The sequence below is a fragment of the Varanus komodoensis genome, unplaced genomic scaffold (genome assembly GCF_004798865.1).
Source record: "Varanus komodoensis strain SLA01 unplaced genomic scaffold, ASM479886v1 scaffold4, whole genome shotgun sequence".
NCBI classification, from domain to species: Eukaryota; Metazoa; Chordata; class Lepidosauria; order Squamata; family Varanidae; genus Varanus; species Varanus komodoensis.
Genome location: NW_025335941.1, coordinates 56007592 through 56027163, shown reverse-complemented (window position 1 = coordinate 56027163; position 19572 = coordinate 56007592). Strand labels below are relative to the sequence as shown.

Below are 19572 nucleotides of genomic sequence, written 5' to 3'. Positions count from 1 at the left end.
GCTGCACCGCGCTGGCCCTGTGCGCCGGCGGCGGCTGGCAGCGGCACCTGTGGCCGGCGGGGCGCGGCGGCGGGGCCGGCGAGAAGGAGGAGGAGGCGACGCCCGTGACCGTGCTGCTGTGGTGGGAGCCCTTCGGGCGCAGCCGGCGCCTGGGCGACTGCCTGCGCCGCTTCGGCGTGCGCGCCTGCCGCCTCACCACGGACCGCGCGCGCCAGCAGGAGGCGCACGCCGTGCTCTTCCACCACCGCGACCTCGTCCTGCAGGGGCTCGGGCAGCTGCCGCGGCTGCGGCCGCCCGCGCAGCGCTGGGTGTGGATGAACTTCGAGTCGCCCTCGCACTCGCCGGGGCTGCGCCACCTGGCCGGCCTGTTCAACTGGACCATGACCTACCGCGCGGACTCGGACGTCTTCGTGCCCTACGGCTACCTGCGGCCCAGCCGCGCCCCGGGGCAGCCGCTGGCGCTGCCCAGGAAGACCAAGCTGGTGGCCTGGGTCATCAGCAACTGGAACGAGGAGCACGCCCGGGTGCGCTACTACCGCCAGCTGCAGGAGCACCTGCCCATCGACCTGTACGGGTCGCGGGGCCTGGGGCTGAAGGACGACAGCGTGGTCAAGACCATCTCGGAGTACAAGTTCTACCTGTCCTTCGAGAACTCGCAGCACCAGGATTACATCACCGAGAAGCTCTGGAGGAACGCCTTCAAGGCCTGGGCCGTGCCCATCGTGCTGGGACCCCCGCGGTCCAACTACGAGCTCTTTGTGCCCGCGGACTCCTTCATCCACGTCGACGACTTCTCCAGCCCCTCGCAGCTGGCCACGTACCTGAAATTCCTCGACAAGAACAAGCGCCAGTACCTGCGCTATTTCTCCTGGAGGAAGCGGTACAGCGTGCAGGAGACGTCTTTCTGGAACGAGCACTGCTGCAGGGTTTGCGATGCGGTCCGGACTGCGGGGAAGCAGCGCAAGACCATCCAGAATTTAGCCAACTGGTTTGAGAGACCGCGCGCAGATGGCTAGGACGCATCCTTCCAGAGGACAAAGCGTGAAGGAAGGGAATACGAGGCAGCCGAGAACGGGACTCGGCAAGTCCTTGCACACAACCTACAGGAGTAAAGTCTCAGGGTTTTAAAAAAATATTATTATTTTAAATCAGATTCGCAAAGTTACAGCAAAGTGCCATAGGAATCTTAACTTTCATTGCCTCCCTTTCTGGCTCTTAGGCATAGATTTGCATGATGACTGACTATACATAGGAGAATCCCCTTACGCCATCTAGATTCTACCATGTAGGTGCTGGTGGAGGGATAGTATTTTAATGCTTCCATTTCTCCCCCTGCCCCCCCATCACATGTAGACAGTTGGTGGGATAGGGAAAGGTTTAAGCTAGAGCTCTTCTTACAGATGTTTTACAGCTTTTCTTACATAGGGATTTTTTTTAATGTGGAGAACATTAAAAATGTGGTCCATGCACAAGAAATACGACATGTAAGAGCCACGTAAGCACCCTGCCAATTTGCTGAACGTGTCACTCTGCTGTTACTTTGCAGAGGGTGGTTGAAATAGTGATCTATAGTGATCTATTATCACAAGTTGGCTATTATGATATCTTGAGAATGGACAGGTGGTTTGAGATGGTTACTTGCTATCTCCTGATGTTACCCACATTTTGAAGCTTTTCGTTGTCGTCATGAGCCATGGAAACATATGGTTACACAAGACCAGCAAAATCACCTGGAAAGATCAGCACACAAGCTCTCCATTACATCAGAAATGTAGGCCCAGTATATTCATTTTGCAACACACCTGTAGTTTTCTGATACTAAAACATGTGGGCTTGTGGGAAGCTACTTTATAGTGAGTTGGACTATTGGTCCATCTTAACTCAGTATCATCTACAACAGAAGAAGGCAGAAGGTAAGAAGAGTCCAGATGTTTGGGACTTCAGCTCCTGGTAAAAGGACTGATATTCATGAATTGTGAGAACTGAAGTCCAAAAATCTGGAGATCTACTCTCTGCCCACTTCTCTGCACCAATGTTTCCCAACCTAGGACCCTAAGATAGGCTGGACTGCAGCGCCAGCCAGCCATGTCTGTTGGCCAAGTTCTAATCAGAGTTGCCAGGAATGAAACCTTGGACCATTGGCAGACAAAGCATGTTATCTACCACTGAGCAAAATCTTACTCACTGTTCTAAGTTAGTCAAAGTCCAGCTACATAAAATCTCTTTGCCATGCATTAATAGGCGCAGTGCTGCTTCTGAGCTGAGACTCTACTATCAGAAGTGGTCTTGACCTTTGCTTATTGCACCCATGGCTGCTGAACAGCTTGGATGTGCTATGCCAAGGAACTACACACACGTCACTGTAACTACTGTTAGCTCTTCAGACTGCTTGTCTCCATCACACCTAAAGTTTATTTGAATGGATCATTTTCAAATTGTGTACCTTGGGACTCTAGATTTCTGTAGCAGCTTCCTAGAGCTTCCTTAGTGTGAGGCTCAGCAAGAGTGGGACAGCTTCTCCAAAAAGACACTTCTCCACCCTTACTGATTTCCTCTGTGCAGGCTGTAAGGATGTGTATATGTGTTCCAGGCACACCCTTAGGTCAAAGAGAAACTTAAAGAGCAGTTACTCCTCTTGTCTTTTAGATCTCCCTGAGCAACATGCCAATGAAGCCAGAGAGAACAACCTGGTATTTGTCATACTTTTTGGAATATGAATCCCATCTTTGGCTTATGGAAGTTGTTCTCCCAAACATATGGAGGGTACCAGGTTGCCTATTCTACTTCTATATTTTATTTAGGATATCTATTCTATATTAAGTGACTCGTGCCTGTTCCTATGCTCATACTTCACTCCTCCCTTTTAAATGCACCTGCTTTAAAAGTGTGTTTCCAAAACTGCCTCTTGGGTTAAGGGAGGGAGTGCTGTGTGCCCCCCTCCAGGCATTTGCTGCAAAAATATGGAACCACCGTGCCCCCTGCCCCAACCCACAAATTCAGCTCTTGAGAGGAGTCATCCCATGGTGCCCATTACAGCGCAGATGCTTTAAGACCAGTTCTGCTGCTTTGCATTCATTATGCCTGTCATCACCCTTAACTCACACAGGACAACATCTGATAGAAACCCATGTATACAGAGAGGAAGAAAACCGTTGCTCAGCCGTAAGGCACATGCTTTGCATGCAGAACCTTCTGGGCTGCATCTCTGGTATCTTTACTTTAAAGAAAATGGGTGGCTCAAAAGAAATAGGAGGTGGGGAGGGGATCATTGTCTGAGACCCTTGGGAGCTCCTATCAGGTATGGTTGAAAGAGCTCAGTATGTTTACCCTGGAGAAGATCCCAGGGTGACTTGATGGCAGTCTTCAAATAGCTGAAAGACCCTCATGCAGAAAATTCAGCGGATTGCATCGCTGCTCCAGAGGACAGGGCTGGAACCAGTCGTTGGGAGCTAGGCAGCAATACTGTCCAAACCAGGGGTCCTTGAACTTTTTCACCAGGGGGCCAAGTGGAAGGTGCCAGTGCTTGGGCACGGGCCAGAAAGGTGCTGGCAGGCCGCGTGGGCCAGCGTGGGCATGGGGCATGCGCATGCACGCACTAAAGCGAGGGGCGGGGCGAGGCGGGGCGGGTGCGCGATGCAGCGGCTTGCTCACTGGGAGATCGTTTTCTCCACGCAAGTCCAAAACGATCTGCGCACAAGCAAGCTGCTGCTTCCCCGTGTGGGAGCCGAGGTGGGCGGCAGTGGTGAGTGCGCGTGTGGCACACGGGCACGTTGAAAACCTCTGAGGCGGGCTGGATAAATGGGCATGGCGGGCCGCATCCGGCCCCCGGGCCATAGTTTGAGGACCCATGGTCTAAACATTAGGATAATCTTCCAGAGGCAGTGTTAAGAGACGGCCCATTAGGGCTGGAGCCCCAAGACTTTCCTTTGGAACCCCAAATCTCCAGGAAGCCATCTGCCCCACCACCCTGCTGTCCCTGGGCACTTGCTGAAATAAAGGTACAGGGACCCTTCCATGGCATCTGCGGGATGGGCTGGTGCTTTGCCCACATGCGCTTCCTGTCCTGCCCCGTACACCCTTGAATCTGAGTGTTTTTTCCTGAAATTAAATGACCTTGTGTTCCTTGTCCAAACATCCCTTTTCACATGGGATGTCCTTGGGAGACAAGGTCCTTTAAAGACATGCAGACACACACAGAGAGAGACTTTAGTGCACATGCAAATTAGCACATGCAAGTTTGGCCCCTTTTTTCTGTTTTGGGCCTATGGGCCTGAGCACCAGATTTTTTTTTTTTTTTTTTTTTTTTTGGTATCTAGGACTACACCTGCTTGGAAAGAGCTGGGCTTACCTTCACAGGTGGTATGTAATCAGAGACTAGATGACCACCCGAGGTGCTGCAGCTGCATCCTGCATTGCAAAGGCTGCACAGAGCAGGAGGCTGAGCTAGATGCTTTCCAAGGTCCCTTCCAAGTCTGTAGCTCTCTAGGTGCTGATGATAATCAGCCTATACCAACTGGGTGCCCTCTGAGTGTAAAGGACCACAACTCCCATTTCTCCCCGTCAACATGAGAGGTGTAGTCCATCATACCAGCTTGAGCAAGGCTGATCTTGATTGACCAATGTTTGGGCTCAGAATGAGGCAGCTTCCTATGTGTTTTCTGTGCATGGGCAGATGTTTGGGTTGCTGTGGTTATCACACCCTCCTGCATGCTCCAAGAGCGTATTCACCTTGTGGGTTTAAACCCTTCCTTGCCAATTTAATGTCAACACTGCCAACACTTCCTTGCCAATTTAATGTCAACACTGACTCTCACAGATCCACACTCTTGAAAATAATTTAAACAGAAAGTGCCATCCTTGTTTATGAAACTTCAGATAAACCCTGGCAGAAAAGAATTGTGCCTCCCCCTCAAAAACAGTGCATGAGCAGTGACAACTCACAGCTCTGGAAATTATAGAGTTTCTTTCACTAAAAATAACGGTACTTGTGCCCAGAAAGGAGCAAAAAGAGCCAAGAAAGAAGCAAACATACCTTTGGAAATTAGCTGGAAATTGCTTGTGTTTACTGGCATTTATGCAGTTTTCCCATAACGTCATGGGAATTGTGCAGGATCTCTTACTTCACAAGACTTATTTATAAAGGATGAAGGCTGCAGTCCTGAGCATGCTTACCAGTGAGTAAGTCTCACTAAATACAATAGGATCTACATCTGAACAAACGTGTACATTACTGCTGTGGTTTATTTATTTAGGATACAATCCTGTGCCTCTTTGAACAGGTAAAAGGCCTGCAGTTTCTGGCTTGCTGGGAGTTGTCAGCCTTTTTTCCTCTATAAACTTGTATAGAATTGCACCTTTATTGTGTTGGCATTAGTGGTTTGAATAATAACTGTGAAATGACCAATCAGAGACCCTGGATTAAGAGGCTGCAATTAGAAGGCATTGTGCAAATCAGCAAGTTCACATAGCCAGTTTTCATCCATTCATTACAAAATTTGCCTAGGAGCAAATGTAGATATTTTTAGGGGGCTTATTACGTGGACTTGAAAGGGAAAAGAGTGTTACAATGTGTACATAAAAGATCTGTTTCAGTAGAAACTATCAATGTGTTTTCACTTGGTTTTTACAATCATGAGGACTACTTACTTATTTTCAAGAAATACAGTGGAAGTCAACTCAGAGGTCTGGGATTTGCCTGTGTTTGCTGAGTTCTGTGCAGAATTCCATAATCCACATACTTTACAGTGTAGCTACAGCAACACAGACCCTGTTGATTAATCATTTTTGTTTTATGTATTGTATCCTTACCAGAAGATGAACAGTTCTGACCACTGTTTTGCAAATTGTTCATAAGGAAATAAGCAGTGAAAATGATTGAATCACAGATCTGGGGTACATTTTAATCATATTGGGTCAAAAAACAATTCTGTAGAGAGAGGACAGTGCTGAATTTTTTCATCATTTTGGACACAATCCAACTGCAATCAAACATTTTTAAGCCCCACTGGTTTCACTGGGGATACTATACATGTTCTTGAACCTCATCCACTGAAATCATGGGAATTTAAAATGGATTAACTTCAGCTGGATGGGGCATCTGCTTTATGTCTGTAAACTGTGTCATTTCAGAACCTTTTATTTCTCTTTAAAATGGTAACAATGTTCTACTAAACTATCCTTCTCCAACCTAGTGCTCTTCAGAGGTGCTGGCTGGTGGATTATGGGAGTTGTAGTCCAACACATCTGGAAGACAGAAAGATTCAGTGGGAAACAGCAGGAGGTGACACACATGTGGTTAAAAAGCCAGCATGGGGCGGGGGGGGGGGGGGGAATCAGCTGCAACAGGGCCCCTGTAGCTTTATTTCAGCAAGAGCCCAAGGATAGCAGGCTCTTGGGGTGGGTGGCCTCCCAGAAATTTGAGACTCCAAGTGAAAGATTCGGAGCCCTGGCCTAGCAGGCTGTCCCCTAACACTGCAGTGGTCCTTCTCCACCTCTGCCCTTGCAATCAAGCATAGCAACAGGCTGCGATGGTCCAAACAGGACCAAAGTCAAGACCCTGCAGTTTAGCCCTCCCTGCGCCCCCTTAACCACTATGCTGAGAGTCGCAGGCAGTGCAAGCATGTGGGTCACAGAAGCACATTCTATATTTATTTCTGTAGCTGCAGAAGTGGCATGATGTGATTTTGCAGCAGGCAACCCCCCACAGCCATTACGCACCTGGTTCATGCTGCCACTCTCCTTCAGTCACCTTGTGGACAGGCAGCAATAAAAATAATAACTAATGGCAAGAACGAATGGAGCCAGACTGGATCTTTTTCAATGGCAAGGGGAGGTAGGCCCACCGGGGCATCTCAGAAGAGCAACTCATACCTGTCAAAAGGGGGACTGCACAAGCTGGCTTGAGAGCCAGCCCTCACAATCAGAAGCCTTTTTTCCAGGGATGATGGTAGTTACAGAGATTGTGGGGAGCCGGAGTCACCTGCAAATGCTGCTGGGGCACCGGCAACCTTGGCAAGCCATTGCTGCCCATCAGTTTTGACAGTACCGGGTTAAAAAGGCCAATCTGGGCCTGCAGGGCATGACTGGGTACCTGCCACACACCAGCAGGGGCCCACGGAGAACGCACTCCCTGGACGTGCTGTTCTTCATCATGGCAACCTGCTTGTTCACCAGCCTTGGCAGTGCTGGTGGGGAGGAGCTGTGCCTTCCACTGCTTCCTCAATCACTGGCTTTCTGCCTGTTGAGATGGTGGTAGTCATGCTGGGGCCTGATGAGAAGCAAGAGCAGCTGGTGGTGAGAGGGCAGACCCCCAGAAGGGGCAGGGGAGACACAGGGGCCTCCCAGACCCTGGGCCCAACAATCCGACTTCTGTATAAGGCAGCTTTGTGTATTGCGGTCAGTTGCCCATGCCCTCTTCTATAATACACCATTCCTGTTCCACTGGTTTTCTGTCCTGCCCGTGGAATACTCTGTTCTTATTGGACTGTAATGTTTTGTTCTGCCACCCCCTACTAAAGATTTTTTTATACTTCTATGAAGCTTGGATTTTTTGGATGTCACTGTTTTGGCTATTTAACACCAACACTCACCTCTGAACATCAGAAATGGAGGGAAGGCGGCACCAACCATATGCTTAAAATGGAGCCAGTGGGCAGTATCTGCCCAAGGACACACCCCATGAAATGGCTTATAATTTTCCATGGACTGAATCCCAGCAAAGTTCTCGACTTATTGCCGCAAAGGTAGCTTCTTGAACATAAGTGGCACATTTCAGACTCCTTTAAAGCTAAGAGAAATGCCAGAAATACTTTGCATGGATTTGAGATTCTGCTGTTCAAAATGGAGGAAGTTGTGCAATAGAAAAAAATGCATTTCATGGGGTCATGCCTTGGGCATGCCAAAGGCAGTCCTTTGGGCAGTGGCCTCTGTCTGTACTTTCAGTGGAGCCTCCCAGCTATATGGCAAGGGTGTTGAACAAAAATATGTGACGCAGAATGTGAGAAAGGCCCTTCTTTCTAAAGTACCTTGATTTTCCCATCACATTTTATACTCTGCTACGGGACACCTGATTATGGAATACAGTACTTGCATCAGCTGTGAATTTACCTATTTATTAAAATATTTCTAAGCTGCCTTTTGTTGTATGGATGTTGTTATAGCTTGGCTCATTGCCTTTATTCAATAGACTAACTCCAAAGGGCTATGTGGTATTGGAGGAACATTCATTTGTCTTTGAACAGTGTCTTCTCCTTACACTCTGGAGCAAAATACTTAAATGGCTGACATCAGCTAAGTGTTCTGCAGGGCAGGAGGACCACAATTCTTCTACCTTCCATAAGATGCCCACATTCAGCAGGTTAAGGGCAGCCTCACTGGATTTTGCTGCCCAAATTCTTTTATTTCATTATGAACAGTGATACTTTTCTCAGCAACCAGTTTTAAAGCTGCTGGTCTAAAGCCCTCCTTTCTTTTGGTGTGCACCTGCCAAATGTCCAGTGAGAGGGGAGGGAAGACAATGGATTGCTCCACACATAATCCACATCATCTGTCTTCACTAAAGGCATAAAGCCTTGTGCTGGTCTCTTCCCTCTTCCCTTGTGCACCAGTTACTTCCTGACAAATCATACGCGTAGTTTATCATGATACCTGAACCATAAAGGAGGTCTTGCTCTTGCCTTACAAATCAGAATGACAAACAAGATTCAAAAACCTTGTTTTACAATTCAGATTTGTAGTGCAAGCACAATGCATAAACCATACTCTTGCTGTTTCATACATTTGCTGTAAACTGGGAAGGTAAGCCTAATGCTCGATCATGTAATGCCAAACCACAGATTGTTAGGAGTTGCCTATTTGTTTGTTGCAGTTGATCGCATTCATTCTGGAGCTGTTTGGGCAGCACTTTGGGGAACAAGTCTAGGGCCTCATTCACAGAATGGGCAGGAGGATTCTCAGACATGGTTGGGCTGGCTGATAGCATTTTGAAGCAAGTGAGGATCCAGAGATCGCACCCTTCCCTGGATTAAGTCCCCATAGTCTAAACTTACTGAACTGCATTACAGCCATCCCATTCTTTCTTTGGTCCACAGAACCATGCACACAATGCAAGGCAGAGCCATTGTAGAAATGTGGGATTCTGCTCTGATGAAAGAAACAGCTCAGGGGATGTCATGTTTCCTGTTTCTTCTTTGCTGTTTCCCTTTCATCCTCCCCTGACCCTCACACAGACACTAAGAAGCCCATGAGGGGCTTTGGGGGCTGCCATAGGAAATGAGGTATCCAATCTTATATTACTCGTTCTTCATAATACAAAGTGTTTGGAATTTGAGGTGATGGTTGGAGGTACCTACCCATTCTCCTGCCCTCTGATTCTCCCCTGTAAATGTCCATAGGATATTTTAAACCTCTGTCCCCCCTAGTTGGACCTGAAACCAGAGATACACCCAACTTTAGGGGAAAATGACCTTAAGGATTATTTATAGGAGGTAGGATTTCGTTCATTTTTCTCCTCCTTGCTGATTCTTCCTACAAATGGCCCCTCTGCCAGATCATTTGTGTTTTCCAATGGACTCCTCTTCCTCTTCTCTTCATTTCTCACTCTCACTCTCACTCTCACTCTCTTAAATGTAAAGAAAAAAGAGTTTGGGTGCCTTCCTTCCCAGTGCACAGTGGTGCTGATCTGTGCTTAAAAGGTAAAGGTAAAGGTTTCCCCTTGACGTTACGTCCAGTCATGCATGACTCTACGGGGCGGTGCTCATCTCCGTTTCCTAGTTGAGGGAGCCAGCGTTTGTCCACAGACAGTCTCCGCGGTCATGTGGCCGGCATGACTAAACACCAAAGTACACGGAACGCTGTTACCTGCCCACCAAAGTGGTACCTTTTTATCTAATTTCATTTGCATGCTTTCGAGCTGCAAGGTTGGCAGGAGCTGGGGCGGAGCAACGGGAACTCACCCTGTTGTGTAGACTCGAACTGGCAACCTTTCAATCAACCAGCCCAGCAGCACAGTAGTTTAAACCGAGGATCTGCTACATGCTACAAATTTTGCATAGCATTTAGATTAGCCTTCAGTGAACATTTTCTTTGGAGGAAAAAACATTTGGTGAGATCGGGGCAGTTTTTTCTTGATCTTACAGAACTAGATTCTGGCCTCATTTCAGCCATGTCACTTATGTGCCCAGTGGTGACCTCTTTCTTTCCTTCCACAGACATCATGGAGAATACTTAACTATCCCGTGGCATGGAAACTTCACAGATATAGGGTTAGACTTGGCTGATGCATCATTCAGTTGAAAAACCAACATTCCAGCATCAAATTAAGTAAAGAATGCTATAAACCACTAAACTTGTTAGGCTAAGAGCCTGCTACTAGGGCAGCATACTAAAGCGTCCACATAGTTTAGCAATATAATTTGAAATCACTTTGCAGGAGCTTGTTTGCTATATGAGATGCCGCGGAGGTATTGTCCAAGACTTTTCCTGCTGAGACATCTACTAAAATAGGGCTGGGCAGATTTCATAGTGCATATTCCACTGTATTACGTAGAACCTTAATGGTGGAATCTGATGCCTAATCGTAGCTTGGGGTATAGTGAATGACTTGCAGAAAATCTGGATGATGCATTCCCCTACAGATCTTCCAAAATGCACATGAAATCAGAAAAAAAATGTAGGCTTGAAGATGAGTCCCATGTGGCCACTGCAAGTAGCTTTATTGCATTGCCGCTTACCTCTTAAGAGTGTATGAGAAAGAGATTAGCACATAGCTATTGAAACTAAATCTTTCCGAAGTTGGGTACAAAGCTCCCTTTTTCAACTCACACTGAGGGCTGTGTACTCGTCACACTAAAACATAAACAAACAAACAGGTATGTGAGGGGATGTCACATGGAGATGGGTAGAGACCTGTTCTCCCCTGCGGAGGAAGGCAGGACACGCTCCAACAGAGCAAAGCTCAGGGAACCAAGGTTCCATTTAGATGCCAGGAAGCACTTCCTGACAGTCAGGACCCCGAGGGTGTGGAATGGGCTTCCACGAGAGGTCGTTGAGGCCCCATTGGTGCGGGTGTCCAAGGATAGGCTGGACGTCCACATGGTGGGCGTGTCATGAGCGGAGCCGGCTGGTGCCGGAGGTCAGACTAGATGGCCCGGGAGGTCCCTTCTGACTCGCTCTGTTTCTATGTTTCTAAACAGAACCAACAGATGGATTTCACTTCTGGAACATTCCAGTGCATTTTGAAAAATGCTCAAAGACACATTGTAAGTCACATTTCAGGCTTGTGGAAGGAAAGACTCTTGCAAATGAAAGTGCTGGCAAGGAATGGTGCCAACACTGCATTATTTTTATATTTTTATTGGCTCACGTAGTTTTAAAAATATTACTATTAAATGAAAATTTGTACTTTTGGAAGCCGGTTGAAATAGCTTTCTGTTCTTTAGATTTCATTTTCTTTCTAGAATTTCAGTTGTGTACTGTATTAAATTTTAATTTTTATGTGCTCCACCTTGAAACTGTTTTAGGAGATGCAATACAGTATATAGATTTCTAAAACAAATTAATGGATATATGCATTCAAAAGTGTTAGGACCAATGCAGCATTTTCAGGGTGCTTTCTAAAGATGGGCATTGTAATGATTACTCAGCCCTGTGCAGTAGTCTCTTCGCAACTGCTTTAGGGTTTTTGTGCATCTGATAAAACCAAAGAACTTTATCTAAGGGAACTATGGGTTCTCAGTATATCAGATACAGATCTCCTGTACCCCTTTGGTGCATTATTACTACATATGGCCCTTTAGGGCTCTGCTGCTAGGTCCAAAACATTTTTCCATTAGCAATATTTGCTCAAGAGTTTGGCAGATCCTGCTGCACGTACTTTGTGAATATGTGTTTTGTTTTTACAGTTCCTGGTCCATAGTGTAATTGTCTCTCTCTTATCTGGCCATGAGTCCTACTTTACAGAGAATGGTCTTTTGTTTGAAAATGTCCTTCAGCTGAAGGGAGGACTCATCTGAGTCCAAGTTCACTTTAAAAAGAAAGATTCTGCTGGCGGGGAAAGTAGGGCAGGAGTCTTGAAGTCGCCCATTCACAGTTAGCGCCTGGGCAGTGGACTGAGCGGGAACTCAAGTCACCCAGCCACTGACTTGTCACTATGGTGGTGTGTCTTATATTTCTATTTAAATTAAAGCCCTTATTTAGACATCTGCATCTATGCATACAAGTTAGCATACATAAATGTTTTACAATCAGTATCCTCTCCCTGTTTCTGCAGTGTGGAATACAGCAGAGAAAACAAAACTCTAGTCAAAAAGATCCCTTTGAAAGCACAGCTCCGTAGTGACAAAGGGCATAATCCTTTTGAATATGCCTTTGATGTCCCTAGCCCCCCCCCCGCCCCGAACTCAGAGCTTTAAGATCATCCAGTGCAGAGTGGGAGCAGTGATGGAGAGGAACTGGAGCACTGTCCAGCTGAGATGCCTTAGAGCAGGGGTCCTCAAGCTATGGCCCAAATCCATTTATCTGGAGAGAAAATGATCTCTCAGCGAGTCCAAAAGCTCACGAGGCGTGCTTCTCTCCCCAGCAGCACGATTGCACCTGTCTTCCCCCCCCCCACCAGTACGATCACTGACATTGTAGCTATACCCCTTGAATATGGACATGCTCTTCCCCACCTCTTCTTGGGCTTCTCCTGCAGCCCAAGTGAGCAGAGCAAATGTTTTTACATTATTTTTAAAAAAATTAATTAAATTAAATTTATTTTAATTTTAATTAATTTTAATTTGCAGTGTGCATAGGAATTTGTTCGTATTTTTTCAATATGTCCAGCCCCCAACAGTCTGAGGGACAATGAACTGGCCCCCTGTTTAAGAAGTTTGAGTACCCTTGCATTAGAGAGAGAGGAAGGAGATCTGAGCAGCATCTGAATACCTCCTAGGAAGTCCCCTCCCCTTCCCATCTCCTGGAATACCCCCTTTCTCTATTCTCTGAGGTGGATTGTCCAGCTCTGGGGAGGCAGCCAGCATGAGTCTTTCCACCCTGGCCACAAGGGGAAGAGAACATAAGAACAAAAGGCAAGCCCTGCTGGGCCAGACCAACGGCCCATTCAGTCCAGTTCTCCATTCACACGATGGCAAACCAGCTGCCCACAGGGCCCCTCAAGCAGGATGGGGGCAAGAGTTGACCCTGCCCAAGCTTCTCAGTAACTGGTGTATGCAATGGGGGGAACCATGCTTAGTCTCAGACCTCAGAATCTGAATTATCTTACCCTCCCCATGACTTGCAAGGGTCATGAGAAAAGTCACAAAACAGAGGAATAATAGCCATTTTTAAAATTCACGCGAAAACAGCACCGAAACTTGTTAGACAGCCTGTTAAAATACAAAGGCTCTTTGGGGAATTCTGGAAACTAGTTTTGTGATGGTGATGACAGATGCTTTATAGAAATATTTTGCCTCAAGGGTTTGGGGGCATCAACCAAGGTAGAATTATGTGAAGCCCAAAGAAGAAAGAAAGTTTAGCTCTGAGGAAATTCCACTAAACTGGTTTGGCTCTACACCTCAAATCTCTCAGCCATGTAAGAGACTGAGAAAGGAATTTCCCTTCAGGGATCCACAATCTTGGGTGCTGCTTCCTGTTTTCTTAGTTCAGCTTTCAGTCCAGTTAGTTGTGACTTATAATCCTCCATTCAACACCCTCCCATGCCATTTGGCTGAATTTCACAAAGGCTTCTCACATCTGAGTCAGTCCATTCAAGCTCAACAGGACTGATTGCAAAGCAAACATACCTTTTTATTTCTTGCTAGCATTTATACTCCACCCTTTAACCAAAAAGAGCTCCCAGAGCAGCTTACAAAATAAATTTTATGTATTTATTAACAATATTTTATACCCGTCCTTCACGAGGCATCCCAGGACAATGACAGTCCTCTCATTGGGATGAGAAGGTAGATAGACTTAGACAGCTGCTGGCTGTATGTTGATTCCAGGATGAGGGGCAAGATGCTTATGTACATCAGTTGCTGTGGAATGTGGGTGGGAAGATGCTGTTGAACCCAGATGCTGTGGAACTTATTGGCATATGGTGGGCCACTGTGTGAACAGAATGCTGGACTAGATGGACTCATATTTTTAATGGAGATCAAGTCTGTCCCATCTTCTAAATGATCAGATTTGTGGCTACAAATAAATCACTATATGTAGCCGCAATATATCACACAGTCCTGAGATTGTGGATCTCAGTCATTAACAGGGCTACAAAAACAATACAAAATGACAAATGAAAGGTATTCAAAAGCCGGAGAAACAGAGGGCAGGAGGGTCAAGGAGAGGCATGAGGCACCACATGGTCTAGGATGGCAGTGCTGAAAAGGTGCATCGCCAAAGAAACAAAGTACCTGCTGTATCTACATACACGGCCAAAGTGTTGGTTGTCACCTGAACAGCTTTCAAAAGTGTGTTTGGGAGTGTTTTTCACTATATGTGCCATGTGTGAATACTGTTGATGTGGCCTCCTGTGATAACAGAAGAATGCAGATCCTAGTAGCTTCTTAGATTTGCATTTATAGAGAGCATGACACACAATTTCCCTGAAATTGTCCTTGTGTAGATCTAACACATGGAGCTTCTCATGTTTCTCTGGGGGTTTAACAGATTATGTGGCTCAATTCAAACACACAAACACACACACACACACGCAGACACACAATTTTTTGCCTGAATCCCTAATAAAACTTTTACTTTGTTTTCACCAAAATCAAATGGATGTTTTGCAGGTTAAAAGAGGGAATTTCCCAAGGGGGTGAACCATGTTATTGGTCATGCTAATGCTGATTTGAACAACTATGTTCCACACAGTGTGAAATGAGGAGAACGTGTAACCTAAGCTGTGCTCTCCAAAGGACATGAAGGAGCTGCAAATAAGCCCAGCATGAGAGACCCAGTGGTTTCCCAAGGAACCAAGAGTACCTGAGGGCTAAGAAGGCTGAGTTAATTTACTCTCAAGATGGCAGCCAGTCACGGTTGGCTGTGCTAAAGCAGACCTTGCACCTGTTGCTGGGTGTCCACATGTGAGGTAATGAGAGCCAGTGTGGTGTAGTGGTTAGGAGCATGGGACTGGGACTCAGCCGATCGGGGTTCTAGTCCCTTTGCAGCCTTAGAGCCAACTGGGTGCCTGGGCCAGTCACAGACTCTCAACACAACCTACCTCACAGGGTTATTGTTCTGAGGATGAGATTGAGAGCAGCCGCGGAAGAATGTAAGCCACTCTGAGTTCATAAGAAAAGAGTGGGGTATAAATCAAATAAATAAATCAGGACAGGAGGTAATGCAAACCAATCCTACAAGTAAACTGGATATCTAAAGGAACACTTGCGCCCATATATGCCCTCCCGCCCCTTGAGATCAGCAACGGATGCCCTTCTCCGGGAACCCTCTGTGAATGATATTAGGAGGGTGAGTACCTGGAGGAGGGCTTTCTCTGCGGTGGTGCCCCACCTATGAAATGTGCTCCCCAGAGAGGTCCGCCTGGCGCTGTCATTATTTGTTTTTCGGCGCCAGGCTAAGACCTTTTTATTTAAAACTTATTTTAATTGCTAAATTATTGACTTAATTAGGATTTTAAAATTAGCCGAGAATGCACGGGGGGGGGGGTTTAAATGCTTTTTTTTCTTTTAAATTGTTATATTATTTTTATTTATGTATGTTTTTATGTATTTTAGTGAGCCACCCCGAGGCTTTGTTGCGATGGGGGCGGCATAGAAATGTTTTAAATAAATAAACCCTGTGGGTAGGTTTCCCATGCAACAGCAACCCATTGTGGTAAATGGGTGTGTACATAGCATGCAGCACTCAGTCATACTCCGTGCCAAGAAGCTTCAGCCACTCTGGGACCTGCTGTCCACATCAGACTTGTGGAACAAGCTATAGAACAGACTGCTTTGTTCTGTCATGGTTGACAACCACCCTAATTCATTCTGGCCAGTCACCATGGCCAGATTCACATGACACCATGGCCTGCCAACCCAAACAAGCAACTTTTGGATATTGTGTTGTACAAACCTAGTCTGAAAAGTTTGCATCAGATATTTTTCAGTGTGTGACTGCAAGCCACTGTAACTGGAAAACAAGGCAACACTGAGAGTTGGTGTGTTCAGGATTTGTGCTGCACCTGTGCTTTTTCAACAGCAACCTCACACAGAGATATTTAGCAGGCAAAGCTCTTCCTGTCTGGTTTTCTTTCTACTGGGGCAGGAGCGTTGTTCACTAACTGTTTACATGTTGCTATGAAATGCACAGGAGACTGGGAAATGTGAAAAGGTGGCAATCTATTTCAGGAAGCTACCTTGCATGTAGTAAAAACACAGGATTCTTTGCAGGAAATAAAACTTATCTCCAGGCCTCTCCAGCTTTTCATTAGGGTTGTATAAACCTCTCAAGATGCATTAGAAGGTCAGGGTGTGTTCTCTGTCCTGCTGAAAGCATGAGAACTGGCACACCAGAGCGTGTGTAAGCAGGAGAGCCTTGAAGAGAAATTTTATTTCCTGCACAGAATCCTGTGTCTTTAATACATGCTTGGGAGCTTCCTGAACTAGATTGTTCCATGCATTTATTTATGCTTGACACATTGTCTTTGCCAATTATATCATTGGGCACTTTATAAGGGTGAACTAATAGCAAGTTCAAAAGGCAACAGATCTCCCTGTGAGCAAGTTGCTGCCAGACGCGCACAGGGTGAGGTGCCAACTCGCTCAGGAGGAGATCGTTTTCTCCAAGCGTTTCCAAAACGACCTCCTCGCGAGTAAGCCGCGCGCGTGCCCAGCGAGTGCAAAACACGTGGCGCCGGCCGGTTAAAAGGGCAAGGCGGGCAGATCCGCCCCGCGGGCCTTAGTTTGAGGACCCATGTACTAGCTTAATTTATATGAATATCCTCAAGCAGCTCTGCAAATCTAGTTTTATCAGTTCATATCTTGCGCCCTACTCCCCACCCACGAGCCCGCCGGGTGGTAGGGGATGATAGGTATTATAGTCCAGCCAATCTGTAGGGCACCAGATTCAGGAAAACTGCGTAACATTCTCCTTTTTCCAGGAACAATAATTGGCTCCGTATAAGTGAGGCTATTATTATTATTATTATTATTATTATTATTATTATAGCATTTCTATGCCGCCCCTTGCCGAAACCTCGGGGCAGCTTACAACATGATAAAATACATTGAAATACAATAGTACATAATAAATTACCATTAAATATAAAAATACAAAGAATACATTGATTTACAAAAATAAAATTAAAATTATCAGTATAAAATAAAAATATAGGAGGAGAAAGAGAAGGAAGAAGAAGTTGCCCTGGCCAGATCATATGTTTTAACAATTGAAATGATGTTTAAATAAAAAGGTCTTTACCTGGCGCCGAAAAACCAGTAACGACGGTGCCAGGCAGACCTCTTTGGGGAGTGAATTCCATAGGTTGGGTGCCACCGCAGAGAAAGCCCTCCTCCGGGTACTTACTCTCCTAATTTCTTTCATGGAGGGTTCCCGGAGAAGGAACTCTCCCGCAGATCTCAAAGGGCGGTTGGGCATATACGGACGTAAGCGCTTGGGTAGCCAGGACCCAAGCCGTTTAGGGCTTTGTAGGTCATAATCAACACCTTGAATTGGGCCCGGGCTTCAATGGGAAGCCAGTGAAGCTGACGGAGGACTGGAGTCATGTGAGCATAATGCCCCGTCCCCGTCAGCAACCTGGCAGCTTGATTTTGCACCAATTGAAGTGTTCGGATTGTCTTCAGGGGAAGCCCCACGTAAAGCGCGTTACAGAAGTCTAGGCGGGAAGTCACCAGCGCGTGTGTCACTGTCGCCAGGCAGTCGTACTCCAGGTAGGGGCGCAGCTGATTAATCAGCCGAAGCTGAAGGAAGGCGTTCCTCGCTACCGCTGTCACCTGAGCTTCCAAAGAAAGCTCCGGGTCGAGGAGTACTCCTAAGCTGCGGACCTTATCCCTAAGAGGGAGTGTTGCACCATTCAGGACCAGGTCAAATCCACCCTCTCCGAAACCCGATCCGCCAACCAACAGGACCTCCGTCTTGTCTGGGTTGAGTTTCAGTTTATTGGCCCTCATCCATTCCCTTACCTCAGCCAAGCACCGGTTCAGCACAGCCACTGCCTCACCTGGATTAGTGGAGAACGAGAGGTAAAGCTGGGTATCATCAGCGTATTGATGATTCCGCAGCCCACACCTCCTGATGACCTCTCCCAGCGGTTTCATGTAGATGTTAAACAGCAGAGGGGATAGAATGGAGCCCTGTGGTACCCCATGGCATAGCTGCCATGACGTAGAGACATGGTCCCCCAGCACTACCTTCTGGAATCGACCGTCGAGATAGGAGCGGAACCACTGCAAAGCAGTGCCTCCAACCCCCAATCCCGCAAGTCTATCCAGAAGGATACCATGGTCGATGGTATCGAAAGCCACGGCTACAATCCTATGCTCACTGTTACTTGGGAGTAAATCTATAGAACTCATAAGGATGTGAGCGCTTAATGGACAGAAGGCGAGCCGAGAGTGGAGCAACGTCGCACCTGGGGAAGCCACCCAACCGCAGCAAGAGAACGCGCGAAGATGGGGCCCCGGCTGGGCGTGGCTCCGACCGCGCCGCACGGGGCTGGTCACGTGCCCAGCGGCGGAGCGTTCCGGCTGGGCGTGGCTCCGACCGCGCCGCACGGGGCTGCCCACGTGCCCAGCGGCGGAGCGTTCCCGGGTGGGCGTGGCTCCGGCCAGGTGAGCGGGAAGGGCGGTGAGGGAAGGCGCGAATTTGCGTCTCCGAAGGTAAAGCCTCGCCAGGGAGGCGGGTTCTGGATGCTCGTGCGAAGGTTACATTTCGAAGCTCCCCAGGAAAAGAAATAGACATTCCGGCTCAGATGCTTCCTTCTTGCAAAGCTTGATTTCCCCCCGTCCCTGCAAATGGGCGTTAGCTTTTTGCCGAACACGAAGACGAGGTTTTCTTAATTTTATGCGAGTAGTTTCCAAGGGTGGTGCGAAGTGCTGGAAAAGATCCTGGGCTCCGGCCGCAGGTCCAAAAAAAAAAAAAAAAAAAAAAACGCATATGTGAATTAGCATATGATCCGAAGTTTGCGATTGCCGTTAAAGGATCCTATTTTCTAAAGATGCCGGATTTGAGAAGAAAAACGCAGGAAAAGTCAAGGGGGTGCACAATGGATTGGCTCAGAGTTACTCAGTACTCTTAATAGCCGAGCAGTGATTTGCATCTGGGTCTCGCCCATCCAAATCTAACATTCCGAGCGCTATTTCACAGTGGCTTTTAAAAACAATTGTTACTTGTTTACTTAGAATTGCAGAGCTGGCATTTCCAAAATTGAAAATATTTCAACGCTCTGCCTGCCCACCAGCCAGTTAACAGTATTTGCCTTTGTTTCACACATGAGCTCTTGTTAGGTAAGTATGATTTGGTTTGTGTTAGGTGCATAATCTACGATCTTGTTTGAGGACTGTAGTCAGAAAGCTGTGTAAATATATTATCAGTGATTCGCCATTTCCTTAATCCTGGGACATCATTTCTAGA

At 46.9% G+C, this 19572-nt stretch overlaps 1 protein-coding gene across 1 annotated transcript in view; it reads left to right on the top strand.

The window, feature by feature from the left end:
• The window catches only part of FUT4 (fucosyltransferase 4), a 1320-nt gene extending 304 nt beyond the window's left edge, over positions 1-1016 (top strand). Inside the window, exon 2 of the mRNA XM_044441838.1 lies at positions 42-1016. Coding sequence (XP_044297773.1) covers positions 42-1016 — 975 coding nt within the window. The remainder of the gene's footprint in view (positions 1-41) is intronic.
• The last annotated feature ends 18556 nt before the right edge of the window (positions 1017-19572 follow it).